The following is a 19,741-nucleotide window of genomic DNA, read 5'->3' on the forward strand; positions in this document are numbered from 1 at the left end:
GTAGATGTGGAATTTGAATTCAATAAATATCTGGAACTAAAAAATCGAATGATGACTGTGAAACCATTGACGATTGTTGGAAAAACTCACCTAGTTCACTAATGTCCTTACCATTACCTGGCATCCTTATCTGGTCTGGCCTACATGTGACTCCAGACCCACAGTAATGTGGCTGAGTCTTAAGTACCCTCTGGGCAATTAGGGATGGGCAATAAATGCTGCTTGTCAGTGATGCACTCAGCCCAAGAATGAATAAAAAAATTCCTTTGACAGGCTTCTAATTATTTCTAAACAATATCAGATGAAGTCATCATAATGCACTTTTGGACAGTCTACCACCTCCATCATGCTTAATTCGGAGCCTTTACAGTCCACATTTTCTCTGAAATTTGGGAATTTGTTCTTAGTTCTATTTGTACCTATTGTTCTGATGTAGTGACTAATCTTGTTTGAACTTCACTGGGCTGAAGTTCTGAAGAAGATTGGCAAGTGAATTAAAGTCAGGACACCAGATCCATTGATATCATCAGCTAGAGATCCATACAAGATATGTAAGCATTATCTTAAACAAGGGGTGTGGGTTAAAGCTGCTTCTTATGCATCTATAGTTTCTAAAAGCAAAAGGATGGACAGTACAGTGTTAGTCAGTTAAACAGTGGCATAGTCAAAATGGCTGCACCAAAAGTTAGCATCAGAATCAACCAATTAAAAACAGAGAGAGCAAGAAAAATGACAAATTATGGTCGACAGATTTAGACCCAAGAGATTGCTTTTCATGTTGCAGTTTTTTAGTTGGTCACTTCTAGGTAATGAACTGGACGTAAAATAAGTATCCAGGAAGATGCCAATGTACTTAGCATAATGGTCTCAATTAAAATAAAATTTATACAATAACAAAAGTCTTGATATCATAAGTATAAATAGAATACTCGATGACAGGCATCGACAAACCTACAATCCTTAATCAAATCAATGCAATTTACCCCAGGACATAAATAAATCAACAGTTTGTCATTACATAGCCTCCATTTATTAAAGTGTTTTCCAATTAAAGGGGTCAGAAACTTTGACTGTAATCAGTAACTGAGTTGTTAATATGCTAATTTAACCGGTAACAAGTTACCACATAAACATTTTAAGATCTTCACAATGTTTTAAGATATCTCCTACTTTAAAAAATGCAATAGTCTGGTTTCCTCTCCTCATTTGAAAGAACTGATTCATGTTACAGTGCAGTTTCAATGAAATGTCAACCATGGCAGTATGATCAAAACGCAAATTTGTGTCCTTCTCTCACCCAAGAGAAACTGTGGCATTCTAAATGCTAAGATAATAAAATGTGAGGCTGGATGAACACAGCAGGCCAAGCAGTATCTCAGGAGCACAAAAGCTGACGTTTCGGGCCTAGACCCTTCATCAGAGAGGGGGATGGGGAGAGGGAACTGGAATAAATAGGGAGAGAGGGGGAGGCGGACCGAAGATGGAGAGAAAAGAAGAAGATAGGTGGAGAGGAGAGTATAGGTGGGGAGGTAGGGAGGGGATAGGTCAGTCCAGGGAAGACGGACAGGTCAAGGAGGTGGGATGAGGTTAGTAGGTAGCTGGGGGTGCGGCTTGGGGTGGGAGGAAGGGATGGGTGAGAGGAAGAACCGGTTAGGGAGGCGGAGACAGGTTGGACTGGTTTTGGGATGCAGTGGGTGGAGGGGAAGAGCTGGGCTGGTTGTGTGGTGCAGTGGGGGGAGGGGACGAACTGGGCTGGTTTAGGGATGCAGTAGGGGAAGGGGAGATTTTGAAACTGGTGAAGTCCACATTGATACCATATGGCTGCAGGGTTCCCAGGCGGAATATGAGTTGCTGTTCCTGCAACCTTCTGGTGGCATCATTGTGGCAGTGCAGGAGGCCCATGATGGACATGTCATCTAGAGAATGGGAGGGGGAGTGGAAATGGTTTGCGACTGGGAGGTGCAGTTGTTTGTTGCGAACTGAGCGGAGGTGTTCTGCAAAGCGGTCCCCAAGCCTCCGCTTGGTTTCCCCAATGTAGAGGAAGCCGCACCGGGTACAGTGGATGCAGTATACCACATTGGCAGATGTGCAGGTGAACCTCTGCTTAATGTGGAATGTCATCTTGGGGCCTGGGATAGGGGTGAGGGAGGAGGTGTGGGGACAAGTGTAGCATTTCCTGCGGTTGCAGGGGAAGGTGCCGGGTGTGGTGGGGTTGGAGGGCAGTGTGGAGCGAACAAGGGAGTCACGGAGAGAGTGGTCTCTCCGGAAAGCAGACAGGGGAGGGGATGGAAAAATGTCTTGGGTGGTGGGGTCGGATTGTAAATGGCGGAAGTGTCAGAGGATGATGCGTTGTATCCGGAGGTTGGTAGGGTGGTGTGTGAGGACGAGGGGGATCCTCTTAGGGCGGTTGTGGCGGGGGCGGGGTGTGAGGGACGTGTTGCGGGAAATACGGGAGACGCGGTCAAGGGCGTTCTCGATCACTGTGGGGGGAAAGTTGCGGTCCTTAAAGAACTCGGACATCTGGGATGTGCGGGAGTGGAATGTCTTATCGTGCGAGCAGATGCGGCGGAGACGGAGGAATTGGGAATAGGGAATTCTCCAGCATCTGCAGTTCCCATTATCTCTCATTCTAAATGCTATCCAGTTTGAAACCAACTAACTTAGCTGACAGGGAAATCGAATATGCATGCTAAATACTATGCTTCCTGCATACTCATCTGTCTACATTCATTCACGGACAATTTCAGATAAATGACAAGTTAATTATTACCACTGCCCTTGCTCCATGTCTGCAGATATCTTTTGAATGCCATTAATGACTAAACATCAAATCAACTATTAAAAATTGTTTTGTTTTAAAATTACAAATAACTGAATCCTCTGCATTTGTTTGCTGTTGTAAAATATCATCCAAATAAATATGCCAGAAAGAAAGTTCATAAATTTTACAGCAATCTACTGGTGCAAAATGTTTGATATTTACTCAGTCTTACGCAAATTGTTTTATAATAAAATCAAACTTTTAATGCAATATTCCCAGTGTGTGCTAAATATTAAATCTAAACACTCCATTAATTCAAGTGAGATCACTGAGTGTTCTAAATGAGTCCCTGACTACAGTACTGCACTATGCCACCACAGAAATATTGTGATCAGTTATTGTGATTTTGCATTTGCATGCATCATGCTCCACCTAGCTTGGCACTGTCCACAAACGGAGCCGACATTAAAGGTAAGCTCACCACTTGCTTGTTGACAACGATAGTAGTTATGCTACCAGGAAGTGGGAGGATAGTAATACAAGTAAGAAAGTACAACGTGTAATTTCATACAGTCAGGCAATACTACAGCTTCCATTCCACTTCTTGCTCCTCACCTTTTTCTAAGTGTCCACTTCGCTCTTCCATGACAGCCTTCCACCACCAGAGTTGATCTACATCCTGTTATTGACATTTATCCTGGACCTATCAGATTTCTCTGTGACTAATACCAATGTCTTTGCTTTTTACTCTGACATTGAAGATGATTGTGTGTAACTCAACAATGCATGAAACTACTAAGGGTAGCTTGGCTTTGTTTGAACAACACCATGAGGAGATGAATGTTCAGCCTGACAGGCTGTTCAGATTCATTGTGTTAAAATTAAAATTTATAGTTCCCAAGATGTGTTTTAAGTTTCCGACCCATAAACTATTTAACTGTACACTGCAAAGAAAAAGGTGTGAAACTTTCAAGACTTTACCATCAGCAGTCGTTGCTTTCTGATGAGGCATCAGCATGGCAGCAAACTCCTGCAGCTGGTTCCCTCGAATAATTCTATCCAGATACATTTTCTCTAGAATGCCATAAGCTGCAAGTTGCTGGCAGCGTTCATCCTTAAACAGGGTTGCCAGCATACGGGAACGCTGCTGTCCTGGGGCAGAGGGAAGAAACAACCAGCAGAATTATTGTGAATTATAAAACTTCACTATGTTACACTGCAGTATTTGTTCACGATGTTACATCCATACATCAAATTGGGTTTGCTTAAAATATCTTCTGCTCTAAATTCATTCCACTAGATGTCTTATTTTAAAAATGGATACTTCTTTGACACACATTTTAATAGCCCTTGACATTTCACATAATAAAACCTAACCCGTCAAAACCAAACTATGGAAGAAAAGGCCTAGATGCACCTGACTTGAAACATCAGCCAAATTTACTGAAATAATTTTCCTTGGTGTCTGCATCCAGATCACTTTCCATGCTACCCATGTAGCAACAATGTGAACTGTCAACCATTAACATTAAACAAAATATAATTTATGCTTTTCTGAATTGAGAGTGTATCAAGAAAGTGCAGCATCTTTAAAATGTTCTGAAGATTGGTACTGAAGTTAGTTAATTGCTCCAGTAATAACACTTCGAATCCAACTACAGGATGGTTAAATTCATGCTAAATTTCGTTGCTTTTGAAAAGAAAGTTCTGCGCTGTGGAAATGCTTCCTGAGCTCCCATTAAGGCCAAAAAATGCAGCACAGCTGTGGAGGAGCCTGAAGCCCTCGCCATTCTTACCTTCCTAACTCCAGAGAAATTGTGAATTGAAAACTTAAAAAACATATGAAACCAAGGGTAAAGTTACACTAAAGGATTTTTTTGTTAAAAGTCTGTGACATTTTAATTTAATTATGCACTTATCCATTTGTGGAAACAAGCAGTTTGAATACTAGTCTACTAACAAATTGACCAGTGTACTGGTTCAAACTGAAGACCTGCAAACCAAAGTAATTCAACTCAACCAGATGTTTATTGTACACATTGTTGCTCTATCTTTACTGGTCTACAACATAAATATATTATTACCTGCTGATGCTAGAATGGTGCAGTGTAATGCATGCTTTAATGCTTCTAGTCGCTCAGTCTCATGTACTATAGACTTGTAAGAGAGTTCATTATATCGTTGTGCAGCTTCTATAAACTTCCTTCTGTAGTCAAGGACACGTGCATAGCATACCTGAAGACAAAAAGTCAGGTTACCTATGTCTGAAAACCATTAAGAACTAAATCAACTGTGTGACAAACATGACACTTTTTTTTCCAGTTTGCACATATATAAACTGGACATCAAAATGATTCCGACATTTAACATAAAAATTGAGGTGAGATTTAAAGATTCACCTACCACAAAAATAATATCACACTTGTACAAAAGGTTATAAGGGATGTGGAAAGCAAGAAAATAGCAAGGTTTTTGTAATAGACCAAACATTTACACTGAAATTATGATTAGAAGCTAAAAACAAGCATAAATAACAAATTCCAGAATTTGACAGAATTGTGGACTTCAGTCAGACTTCTTTCCCAGCTGCACATTTGCATGGTTCTCAAGCACATTTCTGACAGTAAGTCAACTAGCGGGTTTTGAGAAGATTTGTAGCTCAGGTTGAGGTTCTGGATGTAAGTTTGTAAGTCAACTTACATGTAACTTAGGGAAATATTCGAACGGAAAAAATAAAGATGCAGGAAACCTGAAACATTAGAGCAAACTATACAGTAAATGGGAAAGTCCTGGGGAAAACTGATGTACAGAGAGATCTGGGTGTTGATGTCCATTGTTCCCTGAAGGTGGCAACCCAGGTCAATAGAGTGGTCAAGAAGGCACACGGCATGCTTTCATGCATCGGACGGGGTATTGAGTACAAGAGTTGGCAGGTCGTGTTGTAGCTGTGTAAGATTTTGGCTCGGCCACATTTAGAGTACTGTGTACAGTTCTGGTCGCCACATTACCAAAAGGATGTAGATGCTTTGGAGAGGGTGCAGAGGAAGTTTACCAGGATGTTGCCTGGTATGGAGGGCACTAGCTATGAAGAAAGGTTGAATAGATTAGGATTATTTAGAAGATGGAGATTGAGGGGGGACCTGATTGAGGTCTACAAAATCATGAGAGGTATAGACAAGGTGGATAGCAAGTAGCTTTTTCCCCATAGTGGGGGACTCAGTTACTAGGAGTCATGAGTTCAAAGTGAGAGGAGGAAAGTTTATGGGAGATATGCATGGAAAGTTCTTTACTCAAGAGGGTGGTGGGTGCCTGGAACGTGTTGCCAGCGGAGGTGGTAGACGCAGACACGATAGCGTCTTTTAAGATGTGTCTGGGCAAGTACATGAATGGGCAGGGACCAAAGGGATACAAATCCTTAGAAAATAGATAAGCGCAGGCTCGGAGGGCCTAAGGGCCTGTTCCTGTGATGTAATTTTCTTTGTCCTCTTTGTTCTATTAAAAATACAAATCAGGCAAGACATCTGTGCAACAGTCAAATGTTTCAGTCTCCTGTGGAACTGCAAAGGCTGTGTATAACAGATTTGCTTTTCTAGGTTGAATAATTGGACTCTAGTGCTTTTCCTCCAATTATCGATTTTTTTAAAAAATCCTATTCCATTTACTCTTTCTTCCTCCATCCCTCTGATCCCCAACCAGAAGCTGCTTATGAAATACTGAATACCAGCTTAAAAGGAACTTAAAAGGTTTTTTGAAGGGATTCAGGAAGAAATGTTTTGATATTTTCTACAATTAAATCATATTTGTTTAACCATAGGACCATAAGACATCAGATCAGAACCACGTCATTCAGCCTGTCAAGTCTGCTCTGCCATTCAATGAGATCATAGCTGATCTGATCATCTTCAACTCCAGTTTCCTGACACAATCCTTGATTTGCTTTCAGATGACAAATCTGTCCGTCTCCACCTAATAATGCAGCCTCTATAGCCCTCTAAGGTTTAAAAAAAATCCATAAACCCTTTAAGAAGAAGTTCCTGTTCATCTGTCTTCAATCTGCGACCACTTATTCTGATACTTCTGGTACTCGACTATCCTGCAAGGATAGACTACATTTCCACATTTAACCTGTCAAGTCCCTTTAAGAATCTGTCGTTTATACAAGGTCATCTCTCATTCTTCTAAATTCCCATGAGTACAGGCCCAAACTACTCAACCTCTCCTCATAACACATCCCATCCTTAGCTGGGATCAGTCTAGTGAACGTTCTCAGGACTGCCTCCAATGCCAGTAGATTTTTCCTTAGATAAAGAGCCCGAAACAGTTTGCAATCATTCAGCTTTGGTTTGCTAGTGCCTTGTAAAGTATTAGCAATATTTCCCCATTTTACACTCATTTCATTTGAAATAAAGGTCAATATTTCACTTGCTTTTCCTTGTATACTAGCTTTTCGAGTTTTATGCACAAAGGCTTCCAAATTCTTCTCTACCGTCATTTTATGCAGTCCTTCTCTATTTAAATAAGTCAGCTCCTCCAATCTTCCCAAAGTGCATAATCTTACCTACTAGTTGTTACAGAGGTGGTGATGACCTAGTGGTATTATCATTGGACTGTTAATTCAGAGACCCAGATAATGTCCCAGGAAGCCAGTTTCAAATCCCACTATAGCAGATTGCACAATTTGAATTCAATAAATATCTGGAATTAAACAGTCTAATGATGACCACAAATCCATTGTCAACTGTCACAAAAACTCATCTGGTTCACTGACGTCCTTTAGGGAAGGAAACTGTCAGCCTTACCTGGTCTGACCTATATGAGACTCCAGATCCACATCAATATGGTTGACTCTCAACTGCCCCCTGGGCAATTACAGAAGGGCAAGAAATACTGCCCGGCCAGCAATGCCCTCATCACATGAATAAATAAATAATCCATCTGCCAAATTTTTGCCCACTGGCCTAACTTATCTATGCCCCTCATGTGTCATCCTCACAGCTTGCCTTTCTACCTATTTTTGTGTCACCTGCAGATCTGGCTATTGTACATTCACTTTCCTCATCCAAATCATTAAGTTATATTGTAAATAATTATGGCCCAGCACTGATTGCTGTGGTACTCTAGGGGTACAGGCTGCCAATCTGAAACTGTTCCCCCATTCCATTTCTAAGTCTTCTACTGGTTAGCCAATCCTTCCTCCATGCTAATATACAACTCCAAAACCAGGGGCTCTTATCTCATTAAGTATCCAAACATGTGGTGCCTTATCAAATATCTTCTGAAAGCTCAAATATACCCACTTCTTCCTCTTTATTTATCCTGCTTGTTAATTTTTCTGAGAACTGTTATGATTTTGTCAAGCCTGATTTCTATTTCATGAAGCCATGTTGACTCTTTTTGAGCATATTATTATTGCCAAAGGTTCCACTGTTGCATCTTTTATAATTGACTCTAATATTTTTCCCAATAATTGCCATTAAGATAACAGGCTTAAGTTACCTGTTTTTATCTCTATTTCTAAAATAAAGGTACATTGACAGTTGTCCAATCCTCCAGGAAGTTTCCAGAATTTAAGGATACCTAGAAGATTACTATGAGTCTATTAACTTTCTTTAAAGTTACAAGTTTAATATCCCAGGATACATCCTGTCAGGTCCAGGGGTCCTATTGGTTTTTAGCCCTATTTGTTACCCGAGCATTGTTTCTCTAGTTATTTTCACCAAATTTATTTTCCCTCCTCCTTTTGTCCCTTGATTATTTCTAATTTTGGAATACAATTAGTATGTTTTATTGTGAAGATTGATGCAAAGTATTTATTCGCTTCCTCTTCCATTTCCTAGTTCTACATTGTTTCCACAGCCTCATTCTCTAAGGGGCCTGTACTAACTTTGGCTTCTTTCTTCTTGTTAATATATTTAAAGAAGCTTTTGCATCTGTCTTGATATTACTTACAAGTTGACCCTCAAAGTTTATCTTGTCTCTTTTTATGTTGGTCATCCTTTGCTGCTTTTTAAAACTTCCCCAGTCCTTTGGCTTTCCACTAATTTTTGCTTGTATCATGCTTTATCTTTCAATCTGACGCTTACCTCAACTTCAAAGTTAACCACGGTTGTCTTATCCCCTTCCTTGAATTGTTCTTTCTCACCGCTATACATGTTTGCTGTGATCCATGAATTATTTTCTTAAACAGCTACCACTTTTCTTCAACTATCTTTGTTGCTATACCACTCTCCCAGTCCACTGCAGCTAGCTCTGGCCTCATTCATTTGTAATCATCCTTACTTAAGCTGGGCACAGTTGTTGCCCACCCAGGTTCCTCCCAACAAAACTAAATGCTAAATTATACCATGTTAGAGTCACTGTTGCCTAAGGGATCCAGTACTTGACATCACTTATTAAACTTGCCTCACTACACATCACCAAATACAAAGGAGCCTGATTCCCTGATAGAATCCACAACATATGCACTAGAAAATTGTCCCAAGCAGACACAATGAATTCTTCCTCGTGGCAACCTCTGCCAATCTGGCAACTGTAATCTACAGGCAATTAAAGTCATACACTGCCTAAATAACATACCCCCTTTTTTAAAAAAATACATGCCCTCAGTATCTCCTGATTTATTCACGGTCCTACAGTTATTTGTTATCCAAATAGTTATCCTGTAATGCTGCTATATCCTCTTGTTTTGTAATCCTACCTATCCTTTCTCTCTCGCTAATTAGTTTAAAGCCCTCTCTAGAGCCCTAGTTATTGAATTCACCAGGACACTGGTCCCAGTATGGTCCAAGCAAAGCACATCCCATTGGAACTGCTCCCTTCTAAACTAACTTTACACAGATTGCTATAACTAATCACTTCTGGTTTGATTTATTCAGTCCAATTTCTATAATGATTTCTACTTTTGTGGCTTGCAGATGGTAATTTATTGATTGCGATATTAAACTAAAATTTAATTTGCTGCCAACTAACATCCAAATCTGATCAGAGATAGCAAGAACTGCAACTGCTGCAGTCAGAGATAACATAGTTAATTTGAAGGGTCCCAACCTGAGCTGTCAACTTTCCTGCTCCTCTGATGCTGCCCAGCCTGCTGTGATCCTCCAACTCCACACGATGTTATACTAACATGATGATCTTTTGTTTACATTGAAGGCATTAGAATTGAAACTTGAATCTGTCAATCAAGCTCAGTTAATTCTTAAATGCTGATTACTGTGTCCTTATGCATCGTACTGCACCTTCCACGTGTTTTCCTTAAATCTAGACAGCAACTTGTTTTGCAATGAGTTTCACGCTGGCATCCTAACTTTCATTTTTACCTGTGGAGCTTTCTACCTTTTCCAAGATTTTAGGATAAATTAGCTCCACAGCAACTCTACAACAGGCTAAAAATAAACAGTTATTTCTGAAAAAGGATCCCGACCCGAAAGGTCAAGCTTTCCTGCTCCTCTGATGCTGCTTGGCCCGCTGTGTTCATCCAGCTTCACACTGTGTTATCTCAGATTCTCCAGCATCGGCAGTTCCGGCTATCTCTGTGACTTGTTTTGAGTAATGGTTTTTGGTGTATCCACTTTTAAAATCAATGATAATGGGGATCAATAAGAAGAAAGCATGACCAAAGTTGGGGGAGGGATTTGGAACTGGTAACCAAGCATTAAAGCTGAAGATACAATGAGCTGTTCTGTACATCCTCAAAGCATACTGGATTCAGATTCAATCAGTGGTCTTAAACCAGAATTGAGCCCAACTTTACTCGTGCCCACCCAATAGCACCAAACATTCAAACATTCTCCAACCATGAATCAAAAGGAGGAATGGAAACCCCACTGAATTTCCTCCTGTCTGAACCAAGGATTCTAGGCCAAATTAGATCGACACACTGTTCTCTTACCTGCAATCAGCTAACTCCAATCAGATAGGCAATTCAACTTGAAGCACACATGAGCTGAGATGGCAACAGAAATGGAATTACTGCATTCTTCCATTTTTAAAAGTTTTGACATTCCTGTCTTTAGCTATATAATAATAGCTATTGTGCATAATGGAAATCTACCTTGTAATGTATCTGCAGTTGTTCATTGGTGGATTCATTTTGAAGTAGAGAGGCCCGATTTATGTAAGCTTCTGCCTGCACAGGATCGTCATCTTCCAGGTACAAACGAGCAATTTTCAGATAGGTGTCGAGTTTATAGTCCACATTATATTGCCTTCAAAAAGAATACAGCATTTAAAACTAAACGGCCAAGTCTTTTTTAAACATAAAAAACAAAATAATTGAAAATTACCCAAGGTGTATACCCAATACTATAATCATTCATCTAGGATTAAAGGCAAGAAAGTTATTACTTCTTTTGGATACTTAACTCAAAGTAATTATCATTCATTTTCTGATTTACTGAATGCTCAACAAATTTGCTTTGTAAGTTCCAATGCTTTTATTTTTATATATTCTTGGGATGTTTGATTTGCTGGCTTCACCAGCATTTATGATCCATTCCTCATTGCACTTGAGGTGCAGAGATGAGTGACCTTCTTGGATTGTTGCAGTCCATCTGATGGAAGTTCTCACACTTTGCCAACAGACAGAATGCTGTAGAATTTTGAACAGGTGATGGTAAAGAAATAGAATTGTGCGTTCCAGTGAGGATACTCAGCAATTTGGAGAAGAACTGGTAAGTGGTGATGTTCCAAAATCTCAAGACTTCAGTACTCCAGAACTGACTGAAGGCTGACCTGTAGTGGCAGAAAGCTTAGGGTGAATCAAGATATTTCATCCAATCAGTACTTCTGCTTGAAGATGTTCGCTTTAGCCTGTCTTTTACACAGAAGAGCTGAGCATTCCCATTTTGTATATCTGTGAAGCTTCTTTGCCTGGCAGAGAGTTTGTGTTAATTGCTTCTGGCAACATCCAGTAAAGTCTTCCTTGAACCAGGGCTAATTCTCTAGTTTGATCATTATGGTAGAATGTGAGTCACGAGGTTTCTTTTTCAATTCACTCATGGGATGTGGGTGCCTTTGGCTGGACCTTTTACTGCCCATCCCTAATTGCCCAGAGAGTAGCTTTGAGTTGATCACATTGCTGTAGGTCTGGAGTCACAGGCAGGCCAGACCAGCTAAGGATGGCAAATTTCCTTCCTTAAGGGCTATCAGTGAACGTTTAGCCTGACAATCGGCAATGGTTTCATAAATTCTTAATTTCAGATTATTACTGTGTTCATATCCTACCATCTACCATGACGCCTTTTGAACCCATAGACCAGAACATTACCTGGGTCTCTTGATTAACTGTCTAGCAATAATAACTTAATAATATCCACTTGATAAACTTGTTGAAGCAGTAAAACAATTTCAAACAAGTTTAAACAGATGTTAAATTCAGGCACTGAAACAATAAAATGTGTTGTGGCACGATCAAAATGGAGGTTTATTTCTCTAAACCATTCAGTTCCCATCTTAGACTTGTTTAGGAAAGGCCATAGGAGACACTAAATCATTCCCAGTGAGGAGGAAGGGGAAAAAATTCAGGAGATGTTATGTGACCTTTTGGGGGTTTACAAAATCACAAGGGGCAAGGAGGGTGTGAATAGCAAAGGTCTCTTTGTCAAAGGTAGGGGAGTCTAAAACAAGAGGGTGTAGGTTTAAGTGAAATGGGAAAGATTTAAAAGGAACCTAAGAGGCAAAATTTCATAGATACAGTGGTGTGTGTATGGAATGAGCTCCAGAAAAAGTGGTAGAGGTGGGTACAGTTTAAGCATTTGTGCAGGTACATGGATAGGAAACGTTGAGGCAGATATGGACCAAATACACACAAATGGGACTAGTACAGTTCAGGAAACCTGGTCAGCATGGAATTGTTGGGCTGAAGGATCTGTTTCTGTGCTGCATGACTATGACTCTAAATCGATTTCATGCAAATCTCTGTTCATCAAGAAAATGGAATCGGGCTCAACCCATTCACTCACCCAGACTTTTTGCAAAAAAGCACACGGCCATGGTGGGGCAGCAGACAGTAAAATAAGAAGCTAGGATAGTATTGGATAGGCAGTAACTTTTCCGCAGGTTGTCTGGACTCAATTACCTAAATGTGTTCTGTTGATGTAACTGTGTCAACAACACCAAAGGAACTCATTATATTTGTCAACTAAATCAGCTATGTTATTCACAACAGAGACATAGATCCTTACAGTACAGAAAGAGGCACTTACAGCCATCGTTTCTGCACCCGTAATCAAGCACCAGTCTGCTATAATCTCATTTCCCAGCATGTGCCCTGTAGCTTTGTATGCCAAGATGTTCACTCAAATATTGTTTACATTTAAGTATAAATTTATTCTTACTTAAGTGAAATGATGACATGCTTTAATGTGCAATGATTTGTGGACACTAATTTTAAATTCAACCATCTTCTTTAAAATAGTTACAATACTGCCCACAACAATTAAGCATGGAAATTTATCCAATACGCACTTTTGCCCAGTTTCCAATGGAATTCCCACCAAAACTTGAGCAGCGTTTCTCCAGTCTTCTTCCTTCTCATAGATGGTGGCAAGATGCTGTCGTATGGAAGCCACCTGAAAAATTAAACAAACAAATCATGGTATATGAAGATATCCGTGATATCTGAGGAAGGATCATCAGGCCCAAAACGTTAACTCTGACTTTTTTCTTCATTGATGCTGCCAGAGCTGTTCAGCTTTTTCAGCAACTTCTGTTTTTGCAACCATGGTACACAACTAACGATAAGGAAAAGAAATGTAAATCATTGGTAGCTTCTGAATGAGTTGCTTTTGAATTTATGTTAAGATTTTGTTTTTTTTTAAATCAATCCATATCATTGCAAGAAAAATAAGAATATTTTTCTTCAGATTTTTAATTCTCTTCTTTCATTACCACATCAACCCACATTCCAAGGTGGAGCAGAGAATCTGAAGAATACATAACAAACCGACTGCAGTTGCTCATTCAAGGTATGGTTTTGGAAATGTCCATTTACTTATTCTCAAAGAAGTTACAGTTGTGTTTGTAAACAATGGACTGCAGATTACAGACAGGTGCGCCACAAAACGTTAAAGTGGGCTGGCTGAAAATAAAGTTGTTTTGTGCTATTTTGGAACCTAACATGAAGGTTGATGAGTAAGAGGCCCTAAAGGCATTCCATGATATTATTTCCAGCTGACTTAAACTAGGTCAGAATGGGTAATAGCTTCATTTATTCTCGAAATCTTCCTGAAGAGCATTTTTTGTATGTGAACCAAAGAATTTTAATAATTTATTTTAAATTTAGTGCCATGTTAAAAAGAAACCGGAGGCTTCTCATGCTTCATTCTCCTGTTTTCATACTTTTCAAATGGCAACGATCGGAAGTCCATTCTGATCATTAGTGTTTCACATTCCCATTTACTAATCATATCTGCATGGAATGAGTATAATTTGCTATCTACAGGTTTTTCTTAGCTTTACATAGTTCAAAGCAAAGTCAAATAAATATTTTCACAATTAAAAATTAAACCATCTTTTATTTTAAGGCAAGTAAATATTGTTGCTTACTATCTATCATGTTCTCACCTGCTCTTCAAATGAAATGACTCTAGGCTGGATCTTTTCCAAAGTAAAGTGATAGATTTCTTTAGCTGTGGCATCTGGAAGATTTGGTAGGTGGGAGCAAAAGTCAGTCAGCAGTTGCCGGGAAATCACTAGGCTGACATTTTCATTAACCACTATATTAAAACAAAGAAGGGAATAAAAAAGAGTTTAGAGCATTCCCTTGACAAAGTAACATGAACAATTTACAGTGACTTGTGAGCATATTTCATTATAGTTGGAGGGTTAGTCTCCTTGGAAAACATAATTCACAATTAGCAGAGCACTGCTGGAATGGGACATTTACATTTCCTATCCTATGTTACAAATATAAATTGATGAAAATCAGATTCCTCATATAAAGAATTCAATGCGAAAATGTTACTTTATGTTCCATTGTTTGTTGTTTGCTTTTAACACAAAGCATAAACAAAAAATATTTCATTCGCATTTATTCAGGTTTAGCTTGGTACTTGAACTTAAAATTCATTTGTAATATGTCAATGGATACCAGCTGCTGAGAAAAAAATACAAGGCTAGAATAAAAAAAACTCATGGCATTTTGGTGAAGCACAGATTGCATTTTATCTTCTACTGTACAGAAAGAGGTCATTCGAACCATCGTGTCTGCAGCAGTCACCAAACATCAACCTATACTACATCATTTCAAGTACTCATCTAAGTGGTTCTTAAATGTCATGAGGGTTCCTGCCTCTATCACCCTTACAAGCAGTAAGTTCGAGAGACCCACAACTTTCTGGGTAAACAGAAATGGCCTTAAATCCCCTCTAAACTTTCTGCTCTTCACTTTAATAGGTTAGTGACCCCACTATGGGAAAACATCTCTCCCATCCACCCTGTCTATGCCCCTCAGAACTTTGTACATCTCAATCTCATTCTTCCCCCCTCAGCCTATTTAGGCAATCTTCATAGCTGACTTGCTCCAGCCTAGGAAACATGTTGGTACATCTCTTTTGGATTGTCTCTAGTGCAATCACATACTTCCTATTGTGATGATCAGAATGGCAGGATTCCAACTGTGGCCAAGGTTAAATATAGCTCCATCATAACCTCTTCTTGTATTTATTAGTCAAGGCATTGAATACAAGTATCTCATATGCCTTCTTAACCACCTTAACTACCAGTCCTGCTATTTTCAAAAATCTATGGATATGCACACTATGGCCCCTCTTATCCTCTGACCTTCCTAGGGTCCTACCATTCCACATGCACATAGTTCCCTTTTTAGGCTTCCCAAAATGCATTACCTCAGGTATTTTCAGATTAAAATTTCAATTACCACTGTTCAGGCCGTCTGACCAACTCATCTACATCATCCCGTAGTCTAAAGTTTTCCTCCTTGCTTTTTACAACATCACTAATGTTCATGTTACCTGCGAATTCCAAACCATACCTTTTGCATTCATGCCAAGATTATTAATTTACACATTTAACAGCACTGGCCCAGCACCTAACTCTGTGGTACACCATTAGACACAGGGTTCCAGTCACAGAAACATTCTTTAACTGTCTCCCTCTGTTCCTGCCACTAAACTAATTTTGGGATAACTTGCACTGAATCCCATGGGCTTTTAGCTACTTAACCAGTCTGCCATGCAAGTTGTTTCAGTAGAATGTAAGTAAACCAATTAGCACCTTCACAAAAAAGAGTAAAGATCCTTTGGATTACAAAACAGTTATTTTTAAATCCAAGTTATCTACAGTAAAACAGCTTAGAATTTTGTTTTACACAAATATATGTCTTCATTTCTCTATTCACCTGGGTGCTCTGTACTTAAGATGGTGCTGTGTGTTGGTGACATTGTTACATTGTAACTAATCCTGTAACTGAAGTTGTACTTAACGTATCTTTACACCCAAGATGGCGCTACAACTGGCGACTTATAAACTTTTCACTGTACTCATTTGAACAGGTGCCAATAAAGTTAATTCAATTCAATAATAGCATTCCAACCTTAATTGTACAATTGTTTCTTATTAATGTTAAATTAGGCATTTGTTTGTAGATTGTATAAAGTGTTTCAATTAAAATTGGACCATGTGAAGACTGGACAACAATCTGCACAAGCTCAAGAGTGGTCCTTTGGAAACAGTTGTACTGTCATTTTCTACATCAGGCCAGGCGACGATTAGAGGACAAACCACACAAATAAAACAGACTGCCTTGCATGTTATTGAAAAAACAGCCATTTCTCAAAACCAAAGTGGGCACAGTTAAGGTGATGGGGTCTTGCTGATGTTATTAAACTGGAGAAGGATCAGAAGAGGTATGGAAGGTCTCAGTTATAACAAAGGCTGCATAGGCTGGGACTTTTTTTGCTTGAGCGTAGAAGGTTGAAGGGTGAACTTATACAAGTTTATGAAATAATGAGGAGCGTAAATAGAGTTAATGGTAGTTGCCTTTTCCCGAGGATGGAGGATTTCAAGACTGGGGGCACATTTTTAAAGTGAGACGAGAAAGATTTCGAAAAGACGTGAGGGACAATTTTTTTTTAAACGGAGGATGGTCTGCGTGTGGAATGAACTTCCAGAGGAAGTGGTGGATGTGAGTACAATTACAACATTTAAAAGACATTTGGATAAGTACATGAATAGCAAAGACTTGGAGGGACATGGGCCAGGTACAGGCAGGTCGGCCTAGTTTAGTTTGGGATTATGTTTGGCATGGAATGGTTGGGCTGAAGCATCTGTTTCTGTGCTGTATGATTCTACAATTCCATGAAAACCAAAATAATCTTGAGACAGAAGGAAAATCCAAAAATTCAACAAGTATGACAGCAGCGTTTATTAATCTGAATATGCAATGATTTGTCAACACAGTTTCAAATTCAATATTTAAAACATGATTAAGTGTACTTGCATTGATAGTGTATTCGAGTTCACATTCTAAACTAGGGTTTTTAATGTTCTCAGAAATTCTGCTTAGCAAAATATATCCTAATAATTATTCAGGGCAATTTGATGAGAAATAAAAACCACGTCATAATTTTGTAAAAAAGCAATGTTATCTCTGAGCTAATGTAAAATACTGATATCAATAAATAACAGCAAAAATTAGACGTAAGCCAAATGCCATTTAATTCTTCATATTCTTAAGTGACTACCAACTGATTGCTAGATAACCAAGTGTGAAGCTGGATGAACACAGCAGGCCAAGCAGCATCTCAGGAGCACAAAGGCTGACGTTTCGGGCCTAGATCCTCCATGGGTCAGCTTTTGTGCTCCTGAGATGCAGCTTGGCCTGCTGTGTTCATCCAGCTTCACACTTGGTTATCTTGGATTCTCCAGCATCTGCAGCTCCCATTATCACCAACTGATTGCTACCAGGCATTTAAATTTTGCCAGTCCATTAAAGCAAACCCAACAACAGACTCAATAGGCTTTTAAGTACTTCCAGGTTTTCATACCGGTTGCCCGACTTTGACACAAATTTACACCAGAAGACTTTTGTTGAGATCTTCAAATTCATTGCAAGCGCTTTGTTGAAAATAACACACAGACCAACAAAACTAAAGTATTAATTTACTGAATGCCCGTGCTGAAGGGTCTCCACACAAACTATCTGTTGACAGAATTTAAGCACTCTCAAAAGTCCTTCAATCCCTTTTTTAAAATCACTATTTTCAAACCTTGACCTGATATTAAATAAAATTACATTGTAGTTCTTGTGAATCCAAACTGAAGTTCTTTTAAGATGTGTATTTTACAGCACTGGGAAAATAAATTAACTAAAATGTAAACTGAGGAGCCAAAGCAACCTTTTCAAGCATCTGGGTGATGGGTTCCCCAATGGTGTCAACCACCAGCAGTTCCAATCAAAGACCTGTGACCAATGAGCTGACATCACCCCATTACAAGAGATTAAAATGCTCCTTCTAGACATACAGTCATAGACATATACAGAACAGAAACAGACTCTTCAGTCCAACCAGATATTCCAAATAAATCTGGCCCCATTTGCCAGCATTTGGCCCATATACCCGTCTTATTCGTATACCCATCCAGATGCCTTTAAAAATGTTGTAAATTGTACCAGACTCCACCGTTTCCTGTGGAAGTCCAAATAGATCACGACCACCGCTCTTGCCTCATCAATCCTCTTCGTTATTTCTACAAGAACCTTAATCAAGATAGTGACACACAATTTCCCCACACACCAATCTATTTCACTGTCCCTAATCGGTCCTTACCTTACCGAATACATGTAAATCCTGTCCTTCAGGATTCCCTCCAACAACTTGCCCTAGGCCTGAAACGTCAGCTTTTGAGCTCCTAAGATGCTGCTTGGCCTGCTGTGTTCATCCAGCTCCACACTTTGTTCTGCCCACCGGTCAGGCTCACCGGTCTACAGCTCCCTGGCTTTTCCTTACATCCCAAGCATGGGAAGGGGAGAGCTAATTTTCATCTTTAAGCTGTTAGCAAAGTTTAGTGTGCCAAGGGACAACATCAGGGATCTGGGCACAGGTTACCCACTATTTCTGATCCACTGACACTAAATCAAGAACTAAAGGTAAAAAAAAATCCCCCAGAATGTACACATTGAAAAATGGTATAGAGTGCCATTTTCTCGTTTCCACATTTGTATGAAGTCATGTTGACACTAAGTGCTTTTATAAGGTCAATTTTAAAATAAGTTGACGATGTATACTTTTAACTTTGATCAAAAGTCTTGAAAAATACTACGTAAATGGAGAAATTAAGCTTCAATTAAAATTCTGCCATTTACTAATAAAATTATTCCACAGAGGATACTTGGAAAACCATTGGTGGTTGAGTTTAATGATTTTCCTGTAACTTTTGTAATCATGATTTCTTTGTTAATCACTGAATGTATATCAAAACATCACTGACCAAATACAAGTTGGTGACACTGAAAGAAAACCAGAAATTGGAAAAACTCAGAAAGCAGAGTTAAAGTTTCAGGTCAGTGAGCCATCTTCAAAACCTTTCGTTCAGTTCCTTCATGTTCTGAAGGGTGACTAAACATTGATTCTGCTTTCTCTCCACAGATCCTGCTAGACCTGCTGAGTTTTTCCAACAATTTCTGAAGTTGCTTCTGATTTCCAGCATCCACAGTTCTTCATTTTTTTTTGTTCGGTGACACTGATGTCGTCATCATAAACTAGCACCACATTGCAAGTGGAAGCAGAATTCCAATGGCATTGCCCCAGTTGACTGGAGCAGAAACTAGACATTACAGAACTGATGTTGCTGCTTCTCCCTTGCCACTGCAAGTTTTTCCAAAATCAAGATACTGCTTTATTGGCATGCAATGGAGATCATCAAGTACAAGCGCTTATTCGAAGTTAAGACATAGGCAGCAGAGTTTTAGATGATCTCAAGTTTGTGTGCGAGACCAGAAGAATGCTGAAATTCTCA

General features: G+C 39.4%; 1 protein-coding gene across 2 annotated transcripts in view; it reads right to left on the reverse strand.

The window, feature by feature from the left end:
* cops4 (COP9 constitutive photomorphogenic homolog subunit 4 (Arabidopsis)) overlaps positions 1-19,741 on the reverse strand; it is a 64,162-nt gene that overhangs the window by 23,945 nt on the left and 20,476 nt on the right. For both annotated transcript variants that reach the window (XM_048529468.1, XM_048529478.1), the window contains exons 3-7: positions 14,327-14,478; positions 13,229-13,332; positions 10,815-10,968; positions 4,846-4,996; positions 3,743-3,913 (exon numbers count right to left, since the gene is read on the reverse strand). In XM_048529468.1, the coding sequence (XP_048385425.1) occupies positions 3,743-3,913; positions 4,846-4,996; positions 10,815-10,968; positions 13,229-13,332; positions 14,327-14,478 (732 nt within the window). The remainder of the gene's footprint in view (positions 1-3,742; positions 3,914-4,845; positions 4,997-10,814; positions 10,969-13,228; positions 13,333-14,326; positions 14,479-19,741) is intronic.

The sequence above is a fragment of the Stegostoma tigrinum genome, chromosome 1 (assembly GCF_030684315.1).
Source record: "Stegostoma tigrinum isolate sSteTig4 chromosome 1, sSteTig4.hap1, whole genome shotgun sequence".
Lineage (NCBI taxonomy): Eukaryota > Metazoa > Chordata > Chondrichthyes > Orectolobiformes > Stegostomatidae > Stegostoma > Stegostoma tigrinum.